Source organism: Diceros bicornis, chromosome 5 (assembly GCF_020826845.1).
Source record: "Diceros bicornis minor isolate mBicDic1 chromosome 5, mDicBic1.mat.cur, whole genome shotgun sequence".
NCBI classification, from domain to species: Eukaryota; Metazoa; Chordata; class Mammalia; order Perissodactyla; family Rhinocerotidae; genus Diceros; species Diceros bicornis.
The window spans coordinates 94,100,415-94,122,694 of NC_080744.1; the positions used below are offsets into that span (position 1 = coordinate 94,100,415).

At 40.7% G+C, this 22,280-nt stretch overlaps 1 protein-coding gene and 1 long non-coding RNA gene across 5 annotated transcripts in view; one reads left to right on the forward strand and one right to left on the reverse strand.

The window, feature by feature from the left end:
* Positions 1-22,280, reverse strand: part of BLM (BLM RecQ like helicase) — a 99,069-nt gene that overhangs the window by 3,926 nt on the left and 72,863 nt on the right. For all 4 annotated transcript variants that reach the window (XM_058542499.1, XM_058542498.1, XM_058542500.1 and 1 more), the window contains 6 exons: positions 19,338-19,533; positions 16,633-16,823; positions 11,845-11,992; positions 6,121-6,320; positions 5,476-5,668; positions 1,850-1,972 (listed from right to left, as the gene is read on the reverse strand). In XM_058542499.1, the coding sequence (XP_058398482.1) occupies positions 1,850-1,972; positions 5,476-5,668; positions 6,121-6,320; positions 11,845-11,992; positions 16,633-16,823; positions 19,338-19,533 (1,051 nt within the window). The remainder of the gene's footprint in view (positions 1-1,849; positions 1,973-5,475; positions 5,669-6,120; positions 6,321-11,844; positions 11,993-16,632; positions 16,824-19,337; positions 19,534-22,280) is intronic.
* LOC131406477 (uncharacterized) lies at positions 4,530-11,713 on the forward strand. Its single transcript, XR_009220146.1, has 3 exons — positions 4,530-4,614; positions 4,779-4,916; positions 11,485-11,713. It is a non-coding gene; the product is annotated as an uncharacterized LOC131406477 (long non-coding RNA).

Here is a 22,280-nt window from a genome sequence, read left to right on the forward strand (position 1 = left end):
CCCAAAGTGCTCAATGCCAATTTATTTTTAAAGAAAGGGGATCAGAATTCATTAAAAAAATTTGTGATACTCTTTTAACTTAACTAGAGACATCAGGTTTGCCTCATACTCTGTTGTGTATGGCCTGCGTCCCTGTTTTTGTTTGAGCAGTTAATCTTGTTAAGCTCTTTGGAAAGTATAAAGTGCTAAATAAAAAACAATTTTATTTATCATTTCACACATGCTGAAAAAATAAGCCCAGTGTAAGAGAAACATAACAAACTATGTTCTGCGTTTCATCTCTGCACAACAGTTATTTAGTAAATGAGTGTCAGAAAAGTCTAGATGATATTTTACTCTTCAAAGACAAAAAACACTTCTTTGCATAACAGTTGTGAATATTTCACAGACTATGCAGAAAATGGATCTGTAAGAAAGTACACATTTGCAAAGAAGATAGTAATTTCCATAGGTATTTACATCCCAAGGCACCCAAAAAGCATGAAACCCCTCCAGAGGTCAACAGGGATCCCGGCTCCATTTTCTGATGGAAGATACTTCCTGGCTGGTCTGGTTCTCCCCCAGACGACCCTCCTGCCTGGCAGGAAGGGCACGTCGGACTCCTCATCCGTCCAACACTAGTTCACACAGGAGGCAGTATAGCTTGGGCGAAGAGCTGTGGGACTTTGGAGAAATGAGAAGGCCTCCCCCATTCTCACCTGTAAATGGGTGTTGCGAGGATTCAATAACACAAAATAGGCAAAGCTCTTGGCACAGTGTCTGTCTGTCAATACGTAGGACAGATCACTACCACACTGTGGGCTGTTTCCACAGAGCAGCCCTGTCTAATGTGGGTAAAATCCCCTTTCAAACAAGTTACCATACTAAACAAATGTTCAAGTTCCTACCAAGAGATTGTCAATGTATTCAAAGCAAGGCTTTTAATGGAATAATTACCATACAGAGGAATTTACAAAAACCCTACTTTTCAGCATTTTGTTAATGGATAAAAAAATGACTGTGGAGAGACAACTTAAAATGCATGCTCATTCATTTCTCATCTTGCTTGCCATTTCCGTTAGCCTTGAGAAGAAACCCCTACTGTGGTCAACAATTAACTTGGCTTGTCTGTTGTGTCTTATTGCATGGCAATATGTTATAGAAGGGCATAACACTTCTGCACCCACCATATCTCCTACAACAAAATCTTTCTTTGTTCTCAATTTTCCCTTAGTCAATGCTTTCTATAGCTCAGTGATGAGGTTCACAATTAGAGGTGCTACATGACAGGCCTAATGTAACCTCTGGGAATGTCTGCTGATGATGCACTCACCCAGGCAGATTCTTTCAACTGCTAATAACAATAAGATTATCTATTGTTATTATCTAATTGCATTCCAATTACATCTTAACATTTTTCCAAAACATTTAAACTCTTAAATTCTATCTTTAGACATGCTTGTCAGATAACATATTCCTTCCTAGATAAAGAAAGTGAAGCACAAAGAAGTTATCCGTGGCCTGCCAAGGATCACAGAGCGAGATGGTAGCAGATCTGGGATCTGCACCCAGAGCTCCTGATTCCTCGGGCGCTTGCCTTAACAGAACCAGTAACTCCCAGGCCCAAAGGTCGCCCTTTGGTTCTATTAGCAGGTTCAGTGACTGGCATCCCCTGGGGGACAAAAGCACCAGTGTCCTCTAAGAGGTGACTGACACACCACTGGGGGTGGTCTGAGCACTTGAACATCAGTGTGACAAGGTGTAAAAGTATTAATACAACCCGGAAACCACATAATTCTAATCCAGTAAGATGCATCGCTTAACACTAAAACAGGCTTTTAGAAAACACATATTTGGCTGTATACTGAACCTGGCAATGTCCACTCAGAGTATTTCTGTAATATTGGAATCACTTCTGCACCATATTTTTCCAGTTTGTCTTCAGTAACACCATCAATTTGAAGCAAAATCTCAGGATCAGAAGATAAAGATTCTGTGCATGGGCATAAAATTAGGAATTTAAATTACCACCCATAGAAAACCCACTGAATTCATGCTCATTCACCCATTCAGCACGTTTGTTAAGTGCCAATTAACTGCAGAGCACTGGGCACATGGGTCAATTTCTAAAAGGCACTTAGTGCCAGCAGAGGCAGCAGACAGGCCTAGAAGGCAGGAGCCCATCATCCAGTTCCAGCAGCAAACGTGCATACGTCAGGGCAGAGAGTGGGCCAGAGCAAAGGACATGAGGGAAACTACAGGCGGGACCCGTGCAACGTGCCTCAGTTTACCCAGACTTTGCTCTCGCCCACTGTTCTCACAACACAGACTTGTCCAGCTGCAAGACTGATATTCCCACTGTTGTGGAGAACGCCCACATTTATATCTCCAGCTCTGACTTTTGCCCTGCACTCCAGACTTGTCTATCCTACTCAGTAAGGCCATAACCGAATTCTTACTTTCCCCAACCCAAACCCATTCTTCCTCCTGTCTTTCCACATGTGGGGTGAAGCAGGCATTCTGAGTTCAACAAGCAGGCTTTTAAGAGTCCTCTGGGGGCCAGCCTGGTGGCATAGCAGTTAAGTTCGTGCGTTCCCCTTCAGGGGCCGGGGATTCGCCAGTTCGAATCCTGCGCACAGACCTACTCATGGCTCATCAAGCCATGACGAGGCGGCATCCCACATAGAAGAGCTAGAAGGACGTACAACTAGGATATACAACTCTGTACTGGGGCTTTGGGGAAAAAAAGAAAAAGAGGAAGACTGGCAACAGATGTTAGCTCAGGGCCAATCTTCCTCAAAAAAAAAAAAAAAGGAAAGAAAAAAAAGAGTCCTCTGCATACAGATAGCACATTAGTCTTGTAGCTAGACAAGTCGGTCATTTTAAAGATCACTCTGGGACCAGCCCCATGGCTTAGCGGTTAAGTGTGTGCACTCCGCTACTGGTGGCCCAGGTTCGGATCCTGGACGCGCACCGACGCACTGCGTGTCTGGCCATACTGAGGTGGCGTCCCACATATAGCAACTAGAAAGATGTGCAACTATGACATACAACTATCTACTGGAGCTTTGGGGAGAAAAAGGGAAAAAAAGGAGAAGGATTGGCAATAGATGTTAGCTCAGGGCCAGTCTTCCTCAGCAAAAAAAGAGGAGGGTTGGCATGGATGTTAGCTCAGGGCTGATCTTCCTCACAAAAAACTAAATAAATAAAAAATAAAGATCACTCTGGCTGCTGTATGGAAAATGGATTGTGAGGGAGAGTGGACTGGGAGCCTGGTGGAAGCCACTGTTGGAGCAAGAGAGGATGCAGTGAACAAGAATGTAGTAGTGAGGATGGAGAGGAGAGAGGGATGGATATGTTTTGGAGGCTGGGTCTGCAGGATTTATTGATGCACTGGCTATGGGGAGTGAGGGAGTAATAATTCCTACGTATCTGACTTGAGCAAAGGGTGGATTTCAAATCTGTAATTTTCACATCATTTCTATATTTAGAGGAAAAGGAACAGACCTGTGGGACAGACCAGAAGGTTTATGGAGGGGGTTAGTGGAAGATAAAGCGGGAGAGGCAAGTAGAAATGCAGATCCTTGACAGAATTTGTACCTCATCTGGAGAGCTGCTGGAGTTTTAGCAGTTTTTGAAAGATTAAAATGTATATCATGTTCATAACTGGAGTTAAGGAGACCAGTTAGGAAACCACACCAATAGCCCAGGAAGAAAATACTGTATTTCATCGATTCGAAGACACACACTCTCTCACGTTTTGGCATTCCTGAGTCAAGGTGCATCTTACAGTGCTGACGGCCAAATGGCAGCTGTACTGCGGCTGCTGCCGCCAGTGCATGTGGGAACCGAGGCACAGCCATCTGCACTGTCAGCACGTCGACAGCGTCACTGCAGTGCTGGGTCCTCACATGCTAACTGCCACATGGAATGTCTACAGAAAGCCTAGACTGTGATTAGCACTGGGAAAGGGATTGTGAATGCAGAAAAGCTCAGAACACAGTAATGAGGAATAAATCTGGCATTAATAAAGCAAATATCTGTCTTTGAGGAAATGACCACAATTCCATAGTTTCTTGCAAGCAACAACCAAGTGCTTTACACAACCTAAAAGAGAATATGCCTAGAGTAGATGAAGCAGTGTTACACTGTGTTCCTGAGAGACGTGCAACCTTCGTTGACACTTTCTAGTATCATCAAGAAAATGCCACCATCAAATCAGAATGGGTGATAAAAGTTTTGATTAAAATCCTAGGGAAAATAGTGGAACATGCTAAAAAGGCTGTATCATTAACATTCTCAATGAGACGAGGAAAAAGAAAGACAACTAGTCAAAAAAACGATTCAGAAGTGTCAGGTTGTTTTTTTTTTTTTTTTGAGGAAGATTGGCCCTGCGCTAACATCTGTTGCCAACTTCCTCTTTTTTCTCCTCAAAGCCCCAGTACATAGTTGCATATATCACAGTTGTACACTTGTAGCTCTTCTATGTGGAACGCCTCCACAGCACGGCTTGATGAGTGGTGAGTAAGTCCACACCCAGGATCCGCACTGGTGAACCCCGGGCTGCTGAAGCAGAGCACACAAACTTAACCGCTATGCCACTGGACTGGCCCCATGAAGAGTCAGGCTTTGAATGTGAGTATTTACAAGTACCTAAATTAACTTACTTTGATTTTATGCATTTTTAATATATGCACAGTTATATGTGATAAAAATCTATATCTAAATAAGTCAAAACCAATTCTTTCCATGAAAGCACTGTCATAGTTTAATTAGTAGAATTTTTTCTTTCTTAACAGTCCATAAAATAACGGTGTCTGAAAATAGATGGCATCTTAGAGCTGATGACATACTGTAATGACCTATGCTCATAGGAGTGGGGATGGAAAAGAGAGAAGGTCATGACGATGAGACTATGTGAAAGAAGAACCTGGAAGGTAAGGCACACTAGTCAGTCAACTCTGTGAACAACTTATTTTCCAGGGACTTTACTGTTAGAATTCTGGGTTGAGCTCTCTGAAGCTATGGAAATAACTCAGGTTAGCAAGTATTTATTAACTAAAGACATAGCAGTTTGCTAGATCCAGATTCAAAGAAGCATAAAACAATCTCTTTTTGTAAGGAACTTACCTCTTCATTGCCAAGGCATTTGTACATAACACAGCTAAACATCATAAGGCAGGCAGATAATGGACACAAAATCATTAAGTGACACCTAGTGTTAGAGATCACAATTATCCATATTCTAATATCCAGCATTAAAGTATAAAATTAAAATTATACCATATGTCTGAATAACAAAGTACTGCACAGATCTTAAAGAATATATTTTATCTCAAGAATAAGTTTAAATTGTTTCTCTGAGCTTTCAATTTAGTAGTTAAATAAAAATAATAAAAAAGACAGATATATTTATGCACTTAAAAAGTTCCTTAGCAAGATTAACTTTTGGCCTATTAATTTATGCCACGTAACAGAAGACTCACATATACTCACCTGCAAGCTTCTTGAGAGTGACAGTATTGAAAATATTAAAGTAGTGGACACCAAAAACTTTCCCCAGAGATTTGCAGACTTCCGTAAGTTCTCCAAGACATTTCTTAACCATCTCTTCCCTCTGAGATACCCTTGCCACCAACGCTTTTTGTTTTTTCACACTGCTGTAATTTTCCGTTTCCATAAAATCTACCTTTGTGAGAGAGAAAGAGATCACAGGAGTGGGTATGTGCATGCTTATATCCAAAGAGAGGCTTTATTTAATGCTTAATTGCACCTTTTTTTGGTATTTCTATTATGCCGAGTAGACAGTGAGCCCCTTGGGAACAGGTGCTGTGTACTCTCTGTCTTTCTATCTCTAGGGCATAGTACAGAAGAGCTTCTTGATAAATGTTTATTTAATGAACAGATGATGATTTAAGTGATCTGATAGCTCATTAAATTCATTTTGACAGGTATTACATTACTTGGATTCAATTTTAAGATCTCTTTCCAAATTAAGAGGAACAGAGTATGTTCATATAGGACAGTAGATATAAATTCAGTATCCATAAGCTTTGGAAAAGACACTTTAATTTGCAGTAATATATTTTTGTCCACTCACTGGGAGATACTAAAATGAAATAAACATTTAAAATACCATACCTTTAAATGCCCGTTTAGTACAGTTTGGGCTTTATTTCCGGGCATCACATAGGCAATTGCTTGGTCATTGGCATTGATATATAAATCTTCATCCAAGATCTTGTCAAGTATTAGCTTTTTAAAAAGTCTTTCGGCATTGTGTCGTGAATAAGTAGATCCCTTTCCAAATATCCCCGACTGAATTTTTGCACTCTTACTCCCTGGTAAGAGGGTATGAGAAGTTAGATTAGTAAACGTAGGTACACCACAACCCTCTAATAGAAAAGGCTGAAAAAGTCATTTATGGACGTGTCTGGATAAAGGGAACAGTCTATTCCACAGGAAAATCCATGGCACCAACAGACACCCATTTCAATAAAATGAGAATATTTGAGTAGAACTGTAAAATTTTAATGGTTGAATGTACTTTTCCTCATCTTTTTATAACACACATTGACCAAAAACAGCAGCAAAATAAAGTTTATCATTTTAGGATGTTGCATTTCCAGCTTATAAAATTATATTACAGCAAAGAAATCAAAGAAAGAGTTCATATAAACCTTAACAGCTTCATATCAATGTGCTACGTTAGGATAATTGTGCATTTTTGACAATCAATTTTTGACAATCAATTTTATAAATACTATCTCTGGTCCTGTACTGAAATTGCTACCTATTTACAATCAAAGTATTTAAGTCTATACTTTTTGTCACCCTCACAAACGAAGCCCATACAAATTCCAAAACAAAAGCACAACACTCCACAAGGCTGTGCACACTTCCCTCCTCCTCTCACTGGCTGAGGGCTGGATCCTTGGTTTTACATTCAAGCTGCTGTAATTACGAATGTCTTCATTGTAAACACAATTTTATTATAACAGTCTACTTCAGAAGCCTTGTGACGTTGATTATAGTTAGAATTAACAGTTACTTTGTAAAGCTTTAGCTCTATTTTAAGAGGTTCCAATAATCACATTATTGTAAATTTCAGATGGCTTCTGGTCATATATGCTGAATGATTTAAATTTTTCTTTTCTCAAGTGATTTGTGTCCCTGAAATGTGACATTACAGGATCAGGACCTCTGCTCTGGTAAGGGTGGGCTGGATGATGTGGACCAGCCCTAGTGCTGAGGATAACTAAGACAGCTGGATGAAACATAAACAGTTTTCTTAAAAACATATAAGAGCTAATGAGAAACTGAAGAATGTGTCAGAAAAATGTTTGATTTAGTAATCTTTCTAGGAGTCTACATGAAAGATGCAATTAGAGACGTAGTCAAAGATCTATGTATGTATGTATGTATGTATTTATTTGCTGAGGAAGATTCACCCTGAGCTAACATCTGCCGCCAATCTTCCTCTTTTTGTATGTGAGTCGCCACCACAGCACAGCCACTGACAGACAACTTGTGTAGTTGTCAGGAACTGAACCTGGGCCGCCAAAGCGGAGCACACCAAACTTAACCACTAGGCCACCGGGGCTGGCCCTTGAAGGTGTATTTAAGAGGCTGTTTATCACACTATTATTTACAATAAAAAAAATGTTCTAAAATAAGACTACTTATACACATTTCATCAATATGATAAAATATAAATTATTAAAAAGCACTTTAGAATAAAAATTCAGAAAATGCTTATATCTTGTTATATAAAAATGATATAAATTATATATACAATATGATACATACGTGACTGTGAGCAAACAAATTAAAATATTAGCAGTTTTTTCTGGAGTTATTTATATTTTTTAGTTTTCTACATATCATAATGCACACTGATCATGCATCACTCGTACAATAAGTTATTTTATCTGCAATATCTCATTCCTTCCACCCCTAAAAGAGGTCCAAACTGGGAGAACGCAAGAATCTCCAGAAAGGAGGGGCCAGCCCAGGGTTTGCGTGTTTGGATCCCGGGCGTGGACCTACATACCACTCACCAAGCCATGCTGTGGTGGTGTCCCTCATACAGGGAGGATGGAGACTGGCACACATTAGCTCAGGAACAATCTTCCTCAAGCAATTTGGCAACGGGTGTTAGCTCAGAGCCAATCTTCCTCACACACACACACAAAAAATCCACAAGGGGCACACCAGCACTAAAAGCTGTTTTTGTCTGCAAGAATGAGCAGATCCAGAAGGAACAGCGAGAAACTGAGCAAACCATCTTCCTACTCCAACCTAGGCTATTCATTTTTTAAAAAATGAATGAACCCATTAATTGCTTTATATATTTTAAATTAAAGTAATACATGTGCATTCCCACAAACAACATTCCTCTGTCCCACCCTTCCCCTCCCCAGTCTCACCCTCTTCTCCAAGGCAATCACCTTTTAAATCCTTTTGTTTTCAGCTCTTCTGGTGGTCACCTCTACACTGAACCCTAACTCTTGGTGTCACTGCACAAGCCAGGCACCACCTGCCATTATCTATTGACCTCTCACTACGAAAGATGAGGGTGGTCTCATTTATACCACCCCCTTCACTTTACCCTCCCCCAGATTTTGCTAATTATATGATAACATAGGTTCATCTATTAACTATTTTTGTAACTTTAGAGAGAACTCTTGACCACTCTCCCTCCCCTCCATGTAGGAGGTTATTCCTTTATTTTTATTTACTGTATTTTTGCTTTTCCATCATCAAGATTCACACGCACATCCTGTCCTGTCCTCTCACCATGTTTCACTCTGTGCCTGGACCTGACCACTGCAGCAAACCAGCAGTACTTATAGCATGACTGGTTTCCTTTCCTACTTGGGCCATCATGACTCTTGTGCAACCCTGAGGATGTTTACTGCATCCAGACAAATGGATTATTTTGTGTACATTCTATCAATTACTCAAAATCGTGTAACAATTTCCTTCGTTTTATATTTGACCTTGGTTTTCTTATATAATCTTTCCCCTGGAGTTTCTAAGTGCCTTTCTCTTTTTTTTTTGTTGAGAAGTAACATGTGTGTTCTTCACTGTCATCAATAAAATCTTTTATTTCTTCTTCTTTCTCTATACTGCTCGGGACCTATTTTTCTTGACTTTCTGTTACAATTTGCACAGACTGCTTCCTGGACCTGCTGCATAGCTGTGATGGCACCATTTCTTCTCACTGGACCCATGAGTCAGTTCCTCTGTTTACGGTATCATATGATGGGCAATCACTTTCTTTGCCTTCTAGTCTCCGGGGTTGCTGATATTAATCTGATGCCAGTTTGGTTTTGGTTTCTGTTCTTTCCAAAGCTTTCAGGATTATCTCTGAAGGGGTCCAGAATATGCCACTGCAGCATAAAAATTATTTTGAGCAGAAGGCATTTGAGTTTCTGAAATCTCTTATCTGCCAAAAAGCAGAGCCCTCTAAAAGAACTCAACTGTCATAAATCCCCTCCCTGGGAGCAACCAGGGAAGGCTGACTCTTAGCACTGGAGTTGAGAAGTCTCCCCATCACACCTAAACAGACACTGTCACAGAACTGATCGTATCTCCCTCCCATTTATTCTTCTAAGGGCCCATTTATCTTTCCAAAAAATCATTTGTTTTCCCATAAGCGTCATTTCCCCCACTCTCTTTCCCCTATTAAGATGGTATATAAGCTACAAATTCCAACTGCCCCTTTGAGTCACACTTCTCTGTGAACTCCCATACGTACATGATTAAATCTGTCTTTTCTCTTGCTAACTTGTCTTTTGTCAGTTTAATTCACAGGCCCCCGACTAATAAATCTAACAAAGCAGAGGAAGAGTCTTTCCTCCCCAGCATCTCTACTCTTGGTATTCTTAAAGCTCATCTTATAAAGCATCTTATTTGGCATTCACTGGGCATTTTAATCTGAAGGCTTTCTCTTCCACTCTGGAAAATTTTCTTCTATCATTGGTTTGATAAAACCCTCTCTCTATTTTCCATTTCAAAAATTTTAGGGGCCAGCCCGGTGGCGCAGCGGTTAAGTGTGCGCTCTCTGATTCGGCAGCACGAGGTTCGCCGGTTTGGATCCCAGGTGCACACCGATGCGTGGCTTGTCAAGCCATGCTGTGGCGGCGTCCCATATACAGTAGAGGAAGATGGGCATGTTAGCCCAGGGCGAGGCTTCCTCAGCAAAAAAGAGGATTGGCATCAGATGTTAGCTCAGGGCTGATCTTCCTCCCCCCCCCAAAAAAATTTTATCTGTCAGATTTTACATCTCCTAAGAATTGATCTATATTTTTCTCTCATATTTTCCATATATCTTTTTGCTCAGGTCTTAGACGATTTACTTGACTTTATCCTCCAACCTTTCACTAAAGTTCCTTTGCCAATCACTTAAATTTTTTTTTTGAGCAAGATTAGCCCTGAGCTAACATCTGTTGCCAATCCTCCTCTTTTTGCTGAGGAAGATTTGCCCTGGGCTAACATCCATGCCCATGTTCCTCTACTTTATACGGGATACCGCCACAGCACGGCTTGATAAGCAGTGCATAGGTCCATGCCCGGGATCCGAACCTGCAAACCCCAGGCCACCGAAGCAGGGCACACAACCTTAACCACTACGCCACTGGGCCAGCCCCAATCATTTAAAATTTTTAACAGCTCTTTCTCATTCTTTGTTTCTTTTCCATAACATTCTATTATTAAGTCTTTGTGAAAATACTAATTAGGAATCACGCTCTCTTCTCCCCAAAGCTGTTGCCTATTTTCTAAATTATTTCTGTCCCTAGGGTTAAATACTCTACTTATTTGGTCCTTCTCTTGACTGTCTGTCCCTTTATATTTAATTAATTAATTAATTAATTAATTTATTTATTTTGTCCCTTTATATTTAACCTTCAGGGACTAGGTTATACCTTTTAGGTGGATTTCCTCTGTTATTTTATATCTAGGTCTATTTCCCCCCAAATTCCTTCCCTGAATAGGGATATTCAGTTATCAGGTTTGCTTTAGGGTAAGTGGGTAGGGCCAGACTTGAGGTGGGCTGGGTGGTCCCCAAATGCCACTTAGGGGCTCTGGCCCCTAACTCAGTTGCCTTTCTATTCCTCAGGCAGTTTATTTATTTTTGTTCTGGAATCAATTCCAGGCTGGTATTTGATGCAGTTCTTTTGTAGGTAGACTTTTTTTTAACTGCCCCCTCCTATTTTTGGCTCCCCTGCTTTCACTCGCATGCCCTGGACCTCTAGACTTTCAAGTCCAAGGCCTAGTGATAATGGGGTTCTGCCTGGTTGATAGTCCCTCCTCTGCTATAACTCTCTCCTACATTTATTTTGCATTGTAGTTTATTGCATTTCATTCCATTTGTCAACATGCTTCCATCCATTTCTTAAGAGATTTTTAAAACCTCTAATCTGATGAAGGTCTCTCTCTGCTTCTCTATGCTGTTATGGAATTAATCCCCATTTCATTTTCTTACTATTATTTTAATAGGGCCTTAATCAAAAAAAGAAGACAGATACTTATGCTCAGGCTGCCATCTTGAACTGGAAGTTCATCAATGGGAAATTCTCCAAGCAAGTTATATTCCACTCACTCAGATGAAATTGTATAAGTTTTATTTTTTTTTTTATATGTGAAAACTCATCTTAGTGACGTATATAAATTCTATAAAAATAACTGGTATAATTCATAAAAACTGATTTTCTTTTGTTACTCAAAAATGTTTCATTTTGAAACCCTTAAGTTCTATAAGAAAATAGACAAGACATTTTTTTTCTATGTACTTGTAATGAATTCTTTAGATGTTCAATTTCAATTGATGTAACTCAAACAATAAAACAGACAACTTACCCAAGAAAATGTCGACCAGCATATTCATAGTAAATCTCCCAGAAGGACCTACATGTTTTCTATTTCTCGTTCCTTGTGATGAACTATGTTCTTGAACAAATCTTACAATATTTTTTACATCATCAGTCACATCTCTTGTCTTATAATCCTATGGATAAAAAGAGATTACCTTCTGCTATAATTAAGATAATGATACCTAAATTGCTAGGGTTTAATGCTAACTGTATTAGTCTCATAATAACCATTTCCAGACCAAAACCATGACCAAAAACCAAGGAAGTTTCAAATGTTCATTCTTTTCTAAGTTCTTCCATTAACCTTGTGTCTAGAACAATTGGCACTCTACTATGCCTATTTCATTCCTGGTTCACAGACATACATCTTGTCTTTCAATTACCTGATAGCACTCTGTGGGTAGGAATATTCCTTTTTTTTCAACCCTTCACACTTCCTAGAACAGTGCTCTGTCACTTACTGGATGGTGACTTTTGGGATGAAAAACATTGTCCAATCATGCAAGTTTGAGTTCTAACCTCTTTTGGGTCTTTAGTACCAGTTAATTCTTTTTATTATCTCCTGTTAGTTCCCTTTCTCATTCCCCTCAGTTGTCTCCAAACTCTGCTTACTTTTTAAAGCCCCCATTACTGTATGATCTTTCTGCTTTCATCTATCCTAGTTCTCTAAACAAGCAATACTAACCACCTACAGTTCTCAAAAGCCGCATCATGCTTCTGTGCCTGTCTATGCAGTTCTTCCTACCGTCTAATCCTTGGTCATCTGCCACATTCCAACAACCTGAAGATAAATAGGTTTCTTGTCTTATACTAACAATTGGTAGTGATTCTTAGGCTCTATCTAGAATTATCACAAAAGAGTGCTGTGTCATTCTCTCCAACATCATTCCCGCCTTAATTCTTGGTGACTTAGGATACAGAGATGATTCTCCCACACCTTGGCCTTTGGCATCTTGATCTCCCTCTGCTCCAATGATCCTGTTGTCCACACACGTCAGCCCCTCACTCCCATGGTCACACTTATTACCTTGACCTTATGGCAACCCCTTCATTCTCTGACCACCACCTCCTACCTTTCCAACTCATGCCATCTAGAATTCTGACTCCAACAATCCACTGGGACTATCCACTGACCCTCATCCTCAGATGTTCTCCTAACTCAGCTTAAACTCCACAGCCAATCATTATATATACCTTCAACTCCCTTGCCCTTAGGTTACTTCATCACATTGCTTGATGAAACACATTAGATCCAATTCTCCACCATTCCATGCCCGTACCTTTGTAGCTGAACTTGGCTGGAGAAACACAACCACGTTGAATGTTTTCATTTTCAATACATGGCCACAGACCTCAAGTGGACCCTTAAGGCTGCCAGGTAATCATCATACATCCTTAGTCTATCACTGCCCCATTCTCTTAGGAGTCAGCAAACTATGGCCCATGAGCTATATGCCTAATTTTGTAAATCAAATTTTATTGGAATATAGCCATGGAAAATCGATGTATTTATTGTTCATGTCTGCTTTCGGGCTAAAATAGCAGAGCTGAGTAGTTGTGACAGAGACAGTGATTCTAAGGCCCACAAAGCCTAAAATATTTACTCTCTGGCCCTTTAAGATAAAGTTTGCTGACCTCTGTCTTAGACGACTATTTCACAGGGTCTCTTTTCTCTTAACCCCCTCTTTTATCCTGACTGTCACCTGACGATGACCTTGCTTCCTACTTCATTGAGAAAACTGAAGCAGTCAGGAGAGCTTTCACAAACTTCCTTCACTACATCTCTCACTAGCATCCACCCCATATTTTCTTACCTTTCCTCCTGTTGTTATAGATGAACCATCCAAGCTCCTGTCTGAAGCCAATCTCTCTACCTGTACACTAGATCCGCTCTGCCCCACTGTCTACTCAAGGACACTGCTTCAGCAGTTCTCCCCTCTCTCCTTACACATCAATTTTTCACCCTCTATAGGTACATTCCTATCAGCATGCAAAAATGTGATTTCTTCTGTGTTTTCTTGATCCACTTTCCGGGCCAGCTACTGTTTCATTTCTCTGTTCATCCTTGAAGCAAAACTTGAAACAGTTCTCCATATTCACTGCCCCCAATTTTGCCCCTCTCTAATGAAGCTGGCCAAGGCAAAGGCATTGTGATTTCTGTGGGGCTAGATCCCATGGTGAATTCTCTCTCAGTCCTTATCATCCACGGCTTAGCAGCAGCATTTGACTAGTTAGCACTCCCTCCTTCCTGAACAGTTTCTGCACTTAGTTTTCTAGGTTTTCGTCGTCGTCTTTTTTTTTTTAAGATTTATTTATTTATTTATTTAGTGTGTGTGTGTGAGGAAGATCAGCCCTGAGCTAACATCCATGCCAATCCTCCTCTTTTTGCTGAGGAAGACTGGCCCTGGGCTAACATCCGTGCCCATCTTCCTCCACTTTATATGGGACGCCGCCACAGCATGGCCTGACAAGCGAAGCGGTGCATCGGTGTGCGCCTGGGATCCGCACCCGGGCCACTAGCAGCAGTGCGCGCGCACTTAACTGCTACGCCATGGGGCCGGCCCCGTCTAGGTTTTCTTCTTATTTCACTAGTTCTCTGTCTTGGTCTCCTTTCCTAGTTCTTCTTTTCCTCAACCTCTTAATGTCCCAGGGCTCAGTCTTTGTTTTTTTCCTCTTTTGTCTAAACTTATACCTCTGAAGACTTCATCTGCTCTCATGGCTTTAAAAATCATCTGTATGCCAACCACTCCCAAATTTATACGTACCACCAGTCTCTTTTCCGAATTCCTGAATCTAATAGACATATCTAACTCAATACGCCCCAAACTAAATTCCTGATCTTCCCTGCCAAACAGCGTTCCCCAAACATCTCGGCTGAGGGTCACTCCATTCTTCCAGTTACTCCTGTGGCCAGCCATTACCTTTACCCCTAGCTGACTCTTAGCCTTGCTGAGCCACACGGCTCCCTTACTATCCTTCAAATGCACAGGCATACCCCCCACCTTAGGGCCTTTGTTCTTGGCTTTGGCCAAGAATGCCCATGTCCAGGGAGCTACTCAGCTAACCTGTTTCTTCAAGCTTTTGCTCAGGTCTCATCATCGCAATAAGACTTCCCCAGGCCACCTTAACTAATACTGCCTCCCACCCACTACTCCTGACCACTTACGCTGCTGTACTTTTCACCACAGTTTTTCTCCCTTAACATGAACTTATATGTATATTGTTTGTATTCAGCCTCCCTCTGCTAGAATGTAAGAGCCACAGGGCAAGGATCTTTATATTTTGTTCAGTGATGTATCCCAGACTCCTAGACCAGTGTCTGTCACAGAGCAGGCACTCAAATATTTGTTGAATGAGTGAACTGATTAGCAACATCTACAGGTGGGGTGCAGCGGGTGGAGATGGCCATTAATCTGCAGATTTCACCCCAAGAGAGAGTAAACCACCCTCTGCTCTGGCTAGTGCTGCATATCTTTGTAACTGCACTTATCACACGGTATCACAATTATGTGAATACATATATGTCTGCCTCCCCTCCAGTCTACGGATTGGCCCACACCATGTTCATTTGTGAATTCCCAGCACCTTGCACAGACATTTCAAATAATATATCAACTGTGAAAATACTCTGTAAATTGTAAAGTACAATAGACATTAAAACACAGAATTACCGTGATAGGAACAATCAAGTACCTAATGATTGAATTTAACATCCTCCCAAGGTTATTTTTAGGACAGATGAAAGCAAACTCATCTAGAAGCTATTGCCATTATTCCTTATAGGTTTTTTTTTTTTTTTTGGTGAGGAAGATCGGCCCTGGGCTAACATCCATGCCCATCTTCCTCCACTTTATATGGGACGCCACCACAGCATGGCCTGACAAGCGATGCGTCGGTGCGCGCCCGGGGTTCCGAACCGGCAAACCCCAGGCTGCCACAGCAGAATGCGTGCACTTCACCGCTTGCGCCACCGGGATGGCCCCTCCTTATAGTTTCTTAAAAACCAATTTATAGAGAATATAATTGATCTGAATCCAAACACACACTACACTAGTTATTATAACTCTTTTGAGAATGAGATCTTTAAATGTAGGTTAGAGTTGAATTTAAAGTATTCTACCTGGGCTGGACCCGTGGCTTAGCGGTTAAGTGTGTGTGCTCTGCTACTGGCGACCCGGGTTCGGATCCCGGGCGTGCACCGACGCACCGCTTCTTCGGCCATGCTGAGGCTACGTCCCACATAGAGCAACTAGAAGGATGAGGCAACTATGACATACAACTATCCACTGGGGCTTTGGGGGGAAAAAAGGAGGAGGACTGGCAACAGATGTTAGCTCAGAGCCAGTCTTCCTCAGCAAAAAGAGGAGGATTAGCATGGATGTTAGCTCAGGGCTGATCTTCCTCAAAAAAAATAAATAAATAAAATAAAATAAAATATTCTCCCTGCCCATGTTGGATCTTTTTGTATAGTTACAGATTAATGATATTTCTAAAATATCCTATAATCATTAGTGCATGTATATAACCTCAGTATTTTGGATAGGACAAGGGTATTTTTTTTATAGGCTTCTAATTCTAAAGATATTCCACAGAATTACCATTAAAATGTTTCTATTCCAAATTACTACAAGGAGGAAGTCATCTTTCCCTTGTTTAACCTCTTAGGGCCCACTTATTGTAACCTAATTTGTATCTAATTTATCTAAATTGAGAGAAGAAAAAAACTCTTGGCAATTTCCTTAATTACAAAAAATTTAAAACTTTCTTATTTTACCTTTGTTTTACAGCAATTATCACAAGAAACATCTGGGTATTTCTTGCAAAAATCAGGATTAAATCCATTTTCACCAAAGTAAGACAAAAGCTGTATTCTCCTGCATTCTGCTATATTTTCACAGTAATGTACCATACTATACAAATTATTGAAGTGAGTCTCTTTTGTGTGATGGTTTCCATCTTTTTCCACTAAAAGAGATGAAGAGCACAGTAAAACATACTTATTAGAGTAGAAAAATAGAAGAGAATATCACAGAAATATTTAGAAGATTCAGATAACTTTAAATATTAAACGAAATAAAATTATTATTAATAGCCTATATGACTTGATTCTATATTATAATTAAGTGAATATTTATGTTCATCTCTCAAGATTTTAGTTTTATAGGAATAAATGTAGATTTTCAAGAATAGCTGAAAATTTTTTGCAAATCTTCATTATTCCCAATGATGAAGAGTTGATTATTATATTTATCAGACAAGTATGTACTGAACTGAACATCCAAAGCAAGCAGAGCATGGAACTACGACAGTGGGCTGTGCACCTCCCTGGGAATCTGGGGTCAAAGTGGTTAAGCCAGTGGTTCTGAGACTGTGTGCCAAGGAGCCCTGGGATGCTGGAGTGAACTCACAGGAGCACCGGCAGGGTATTTTGCATTCAAGGAGAACACGGCAATACCCGACATCTGTTGAACACCATACAGACTACTAGTTTGAGGTAGTTCATAGTGCGCTAAATTCCTTCCAACGACATCTTTGCAAAGCTGAATTTCTGGCCATTGCTGGGATAAAAACAAGTACCTCCAGAAAATCAACGCAAAACAGCAAAGGAGGTGGGCAAGGTCCAATCTAATTCCAAGGTTTCATACTTTCCATTTGTAAGCAATTGCAGTTAGTTAAGAATGAAATAAAAAAATTTTTTTTTCTAGTTTATAAGTATAATTTTTTTCAAATGGTTGCTAAGTTATTAGGACTTAACATACTTATAAAACTGTTTGGACCTAACTTAATATAGGTTCTGTTTAAATACACAAATGGACACACTAAGTTTAAAAGTTTCATTTTTTCACTGAGAATCATCTTGGTATAGTGCAAGGGACACGGACTTAGGAGTCAGATGAACCTGCATTCCCCTAGGGCTCTGACACCAGCTCTGTGTCTTTTCCTTCTCTGCAAAATGAGGAGAGGAACAGCAGTATCTTTCAGAGTTGTTGTGCAGATTAAATGAAGTGATATATGAAACGTTCCCTATCATCACCACCACCACTGCACTACCACTCCCACTCCTCCTACTGCTGCTGCTGCCACTGCCACATCAGCACTCTTGGGGGCAAGGTATACAACCTTCCTGAAGCTCACTTTTCTCACGGGACTAACTCTACCTCAAAAGCTAGTGGTTACGAGCAAATAAGGTGACACACTATTGGGCACAGTGCTTGGTAAGTGCCATTCCCCATGCTCAGTATCTCTGCCAGAGTTCATTTAAAAGTAGTCTCAAAATAGGCAAATTTATTTAGGAAATGTCTTTAACTATCACAACCCAGTAGGAAAATGGGCAAAGGACATAATAAAATTCTAAAATATGTATTCACTTTGACCTAGCAAGTCTAAGTTTAGAAATTTGTCCTATAAAGATAATTGCACAAATGCCCAAAGATATCTGTACAAGGATGCTCAATACTACATTGTTGCCACCACCGAAAAACAATAAACAATCTAAATATCTATTAAAAGGTACTGGTTAAATAAACATGGAGTAACTATTCTATGTTGTCAAGCTATGCATATTAATTGGAGTCATAATTACATCCTAGTGTTGACTGAAAAAAATCAGGTCACTATATATATTAAAAAAGCACAGGGCCGGCCCCGTGGCTCAGCGGTTAAGTGCGCGAGCTCCGCTACTGGCAGCCCGGGTTCGGATCCCGGATGTGCACCGACGCACAGCTTGTCCGGCCATGCTGAGGCCGCGTCCACATACAGCAACTAGAAGGATGTGCAACTATGACATACAACTATCTACTGGGGCTTTGGGGGAAAAAAAAAAGGAGGAGGATTGGCAATAGATGTTAGCTCAGAGCTGGTCTTCCTCAGCAAAAAGAGGAGGATTAGCATGGATGTTAGCTCAGGGCTGATCTTCCTCACACACACACAAAAAAAGTGCACATATAACATAATCCCATTTACATTATAAAATACATGTTTGGAAAAGGTAAACACTAAATACAAGATATTGTCTATCTCTAACAGGGGAGTAGAGGGATGAGATAGGAGAGAGATACATAGGGGGTTTTCTTTCTTAGCCTGGATACTGGTACATGAGAGTTCATTATTTTTTCTGTTCTACCTTTCTGCATGTTTGAAACATGTGTTATATGCAAGGATGCAGGCAAAAACTGGGTCTGGAAGGATAGAAAGGAAATCAATCACTGGCGTTATTTCTTAGCGCAGGACTGTCTACAAGGCTTGGTTTCGAATTTTTCTGCCATGTACACGTCCGTATCATTTGAGTTTTACATAACAAGCACGTAATAGTTCTATAATAAAAATGAACTAAAATAAAATTTCCATATCTATATAAGCACCTCTATTTTTCTGACACTATTTAAGGAAAACTGGACCAAAAGTACTACAACAGCAGGAGTAGATTACTATCATGAGATGGAAGAGGACAGAATGTCCCTACAATGGAGCTCAGCTTACTCAATATAAGTCTCTTCAGTCTGGTCACATCATGATAGGTATAGAAAAGCAGGCAGTGAGATATTTCTCCATCTCTTCCAGCTCTGCCAGATTCTTGGTAGTAACCCTCCACGGATTTAGGGAGAGATGCATGGATCACAAATCGCACATCAGGTTTGTCAATCCCCATTCCAAATGCAATTGTCGCACAGATAACCTGATGTAAAAGCAAAAGCCTGTTAGAGTCATAATGCATTTAAAGGTACATTTTAATAATAGATGCTTCTAAAAGCTTTATCCTCTATTTTACTTTAAAATGTACTCTATACAACAATCTAATATCTTAAATTGGTCCCATTATTTAACATGACTAATACGAGATTTTTATATCGATAATTTGCAATTCTATTAAGACTCAAGAAGGCAGACAGCAGCTCGGTGTGGCAGGCACTTTCTTGCGTGACTTGGTACTATCACGTAAGGGAGCCAGATTCAACAGCAGTCACCTCCCGATGTGTTGCCACTGTTTGTTCTCTTATGTTTTGATATGGAGGTGTGAGGGGCATTGCTCACACAGCCAAGATATCCAAGTCAGTGGTCATAAACCTGCTGCTTGGGAGCTCTGGGGTGTTCCCAGGGCTTGAGCGTTCAGAGGTCACTGCTGCCAGCCTTTCCGATGATTCAGGAACAATGGCATTCTCACCTGCCCCAGTGCTTACCATCCATTTTCCTAGTAGCAGCAGCTGATCATACACCAGCTCCTTTTATTCATCAGCTGATTTCAAAGTCAAAACTTGTGAAATTTTTATTGGAACTCATGTGGGTAAAAGTCTGAGAGTTGCTTATACTAGATAAAAAAGGCTAGAGACTGTGGATCTTGGCCTATGCAAATTACTTAGCAAGGTGACAGTTAAATTTCAGGAGCTTGATAAATCAATTTTTAGTTAAAAATCATTTTCACGAATATCCATTTCAGTTGCAAATTTAGGACCTATTTAACCCAGACAAAAACATTATATCTACAGGCAAAATTACTTTATACAAATAAAGCTGGAAGTCTTTTTTCAGCCTTAAAAAAATTAATTGCTACTGCAAGAACAGTACTTCAAAAGCAACTGAACTATTTGACAGCCAGACTGAGGCTAATGACATGATTTCAGTGACTTCGAGTACCCGAGAAACGAACTGCAAGCCATGGAGTATGTGGACGGCAAATGGGTACAGTCATCAACGCTGGGCACGGCCGGGGCCTGCACTCTAGGTTAGGCATCCATCTAAATTCGTGGCACTTTGATCAAAGGTAAATCTCCTTGAAAAGAGAAAGGTGACTGGAGCCTTTGGTGGTGGAGAACAGGGGGAGGCTGTGGAGCGAGATGTGTTGGCCCACAGGGTGCCGCCCACAGGGTTCCAAGCCACCCAGGAGCATTGCCCAGGTAGGCACATGGCTGCGAGGCAGTCTACAGGCTCCAAATGAGGCGATGATGCTGCAACTCCTTCTGAAAGCCTTTATTTCTTGTAACTGGGAAAACTGGCTTTGTTGTTACTTTCTTCTTCATTTCTGTGTTGCTTTTAAAACTTCAGGCTACAATCATTTCTTTGTGAAGAAAAAGAATCAAGTTTTACTATATCTCACAAATCTAACCAGATTAAGGCTGTCCAGTTTGTTATATTTTTATACCTTGACTGTAAGGATTAGCTGGTCTGAGAGCAGAAACAATTACATTTAAAAACAAACTGCTGGGGCCGGCCCCGTGGCGTAGTGGTTAAGTGCACGCGCTCCGCTGCTGGTGGCCTGGGGTTCAGATCTGGGGTGCTCACCGATGCACCGCCTGTCAGGCCATGCTGTGGCAGCGTCCCATATAAAGTGGAGGAAGATGGGCAAGGACGTTAGCCCAGGGCCAGTCTTCCTCAGCAAAAAGAGGAGGATTGGCAGATGTTAGCTCAGGGCTGATCTTCCTTACAAAAAAAACCTGCCACTTTTTAAAACCATATTTTTGATAAAAGTTTTTTATATATATAAATACATATATATACACATATACATTGTAGGACATACTATATACAAAGATTTAAAGTTTTGAAAAAAATTGGCTTTCTTTTTTTCTTGTCTATTTTTCTATTGAATTTTGTTTTTTATGGTAGAGATTACATATTTTTGATTATACACCTATTTTTCCCTACCTTTCTCCATCATTAGCATTTGAACATTTTCATATCATTAAAAAAATTCTTCGGGGCCGGCCCCGTGGCTTAGCAGTTAAGTGCGCGCGCTCTGCTGCTGGCGGCCCAGGTTCGGATCCTGGGCGCACACCGACGCACCACTTCTCCGGCCATGCTGAGGCCGTGTCCCACATACAGCAACTAGAAGGATGTGCAGCTATGACATACAACTATCTACTGGGGCTTTGGGGGAAAAAGAAAAAAAAAAAAAATTCTTCATAAACCATTTTTAATGCCAGGAATGTACTATAATGTACCCAATCATTCTCTCCCCTACGTTTAGGCTATTTACATTTAGGCTATTTACTATTAAAAATAACACTGATGTAAAATTCCACACCCACATTTCAGATCTGAGGCTCTTGACACAGCCTCCCATACTGTTTTCCAGAAAGGCTCTTGTGAGCATTGCAGGAGATCGTCTCTCATAGCACTGTCCTCAACAGTTAATAAAAGTTTGCTAATACAAGAGGTGAAAATGGTTTCTCATTGTTTTTTTTTTTTTGTGAGGAAGATCAGCCCTGAGCTAACACCCATGCCAATCCTCCTCTTTTTCCTGAGAAAGACCGGCCCTGAGCTAACATCTATTGCCAATCCTCCTCCTTTTCTTTTTCCCCTTTTTCTCCCCAAGGCTCCAGTAGGTAGTTGTATGGCATAGTTGCACATCCCTCTAGTTGGTGTATGTGGGACGCGGCCTCAGCACGGCCCGACAAGCTGTGTGTTGGTAGGCGCCCGGGATCTGAA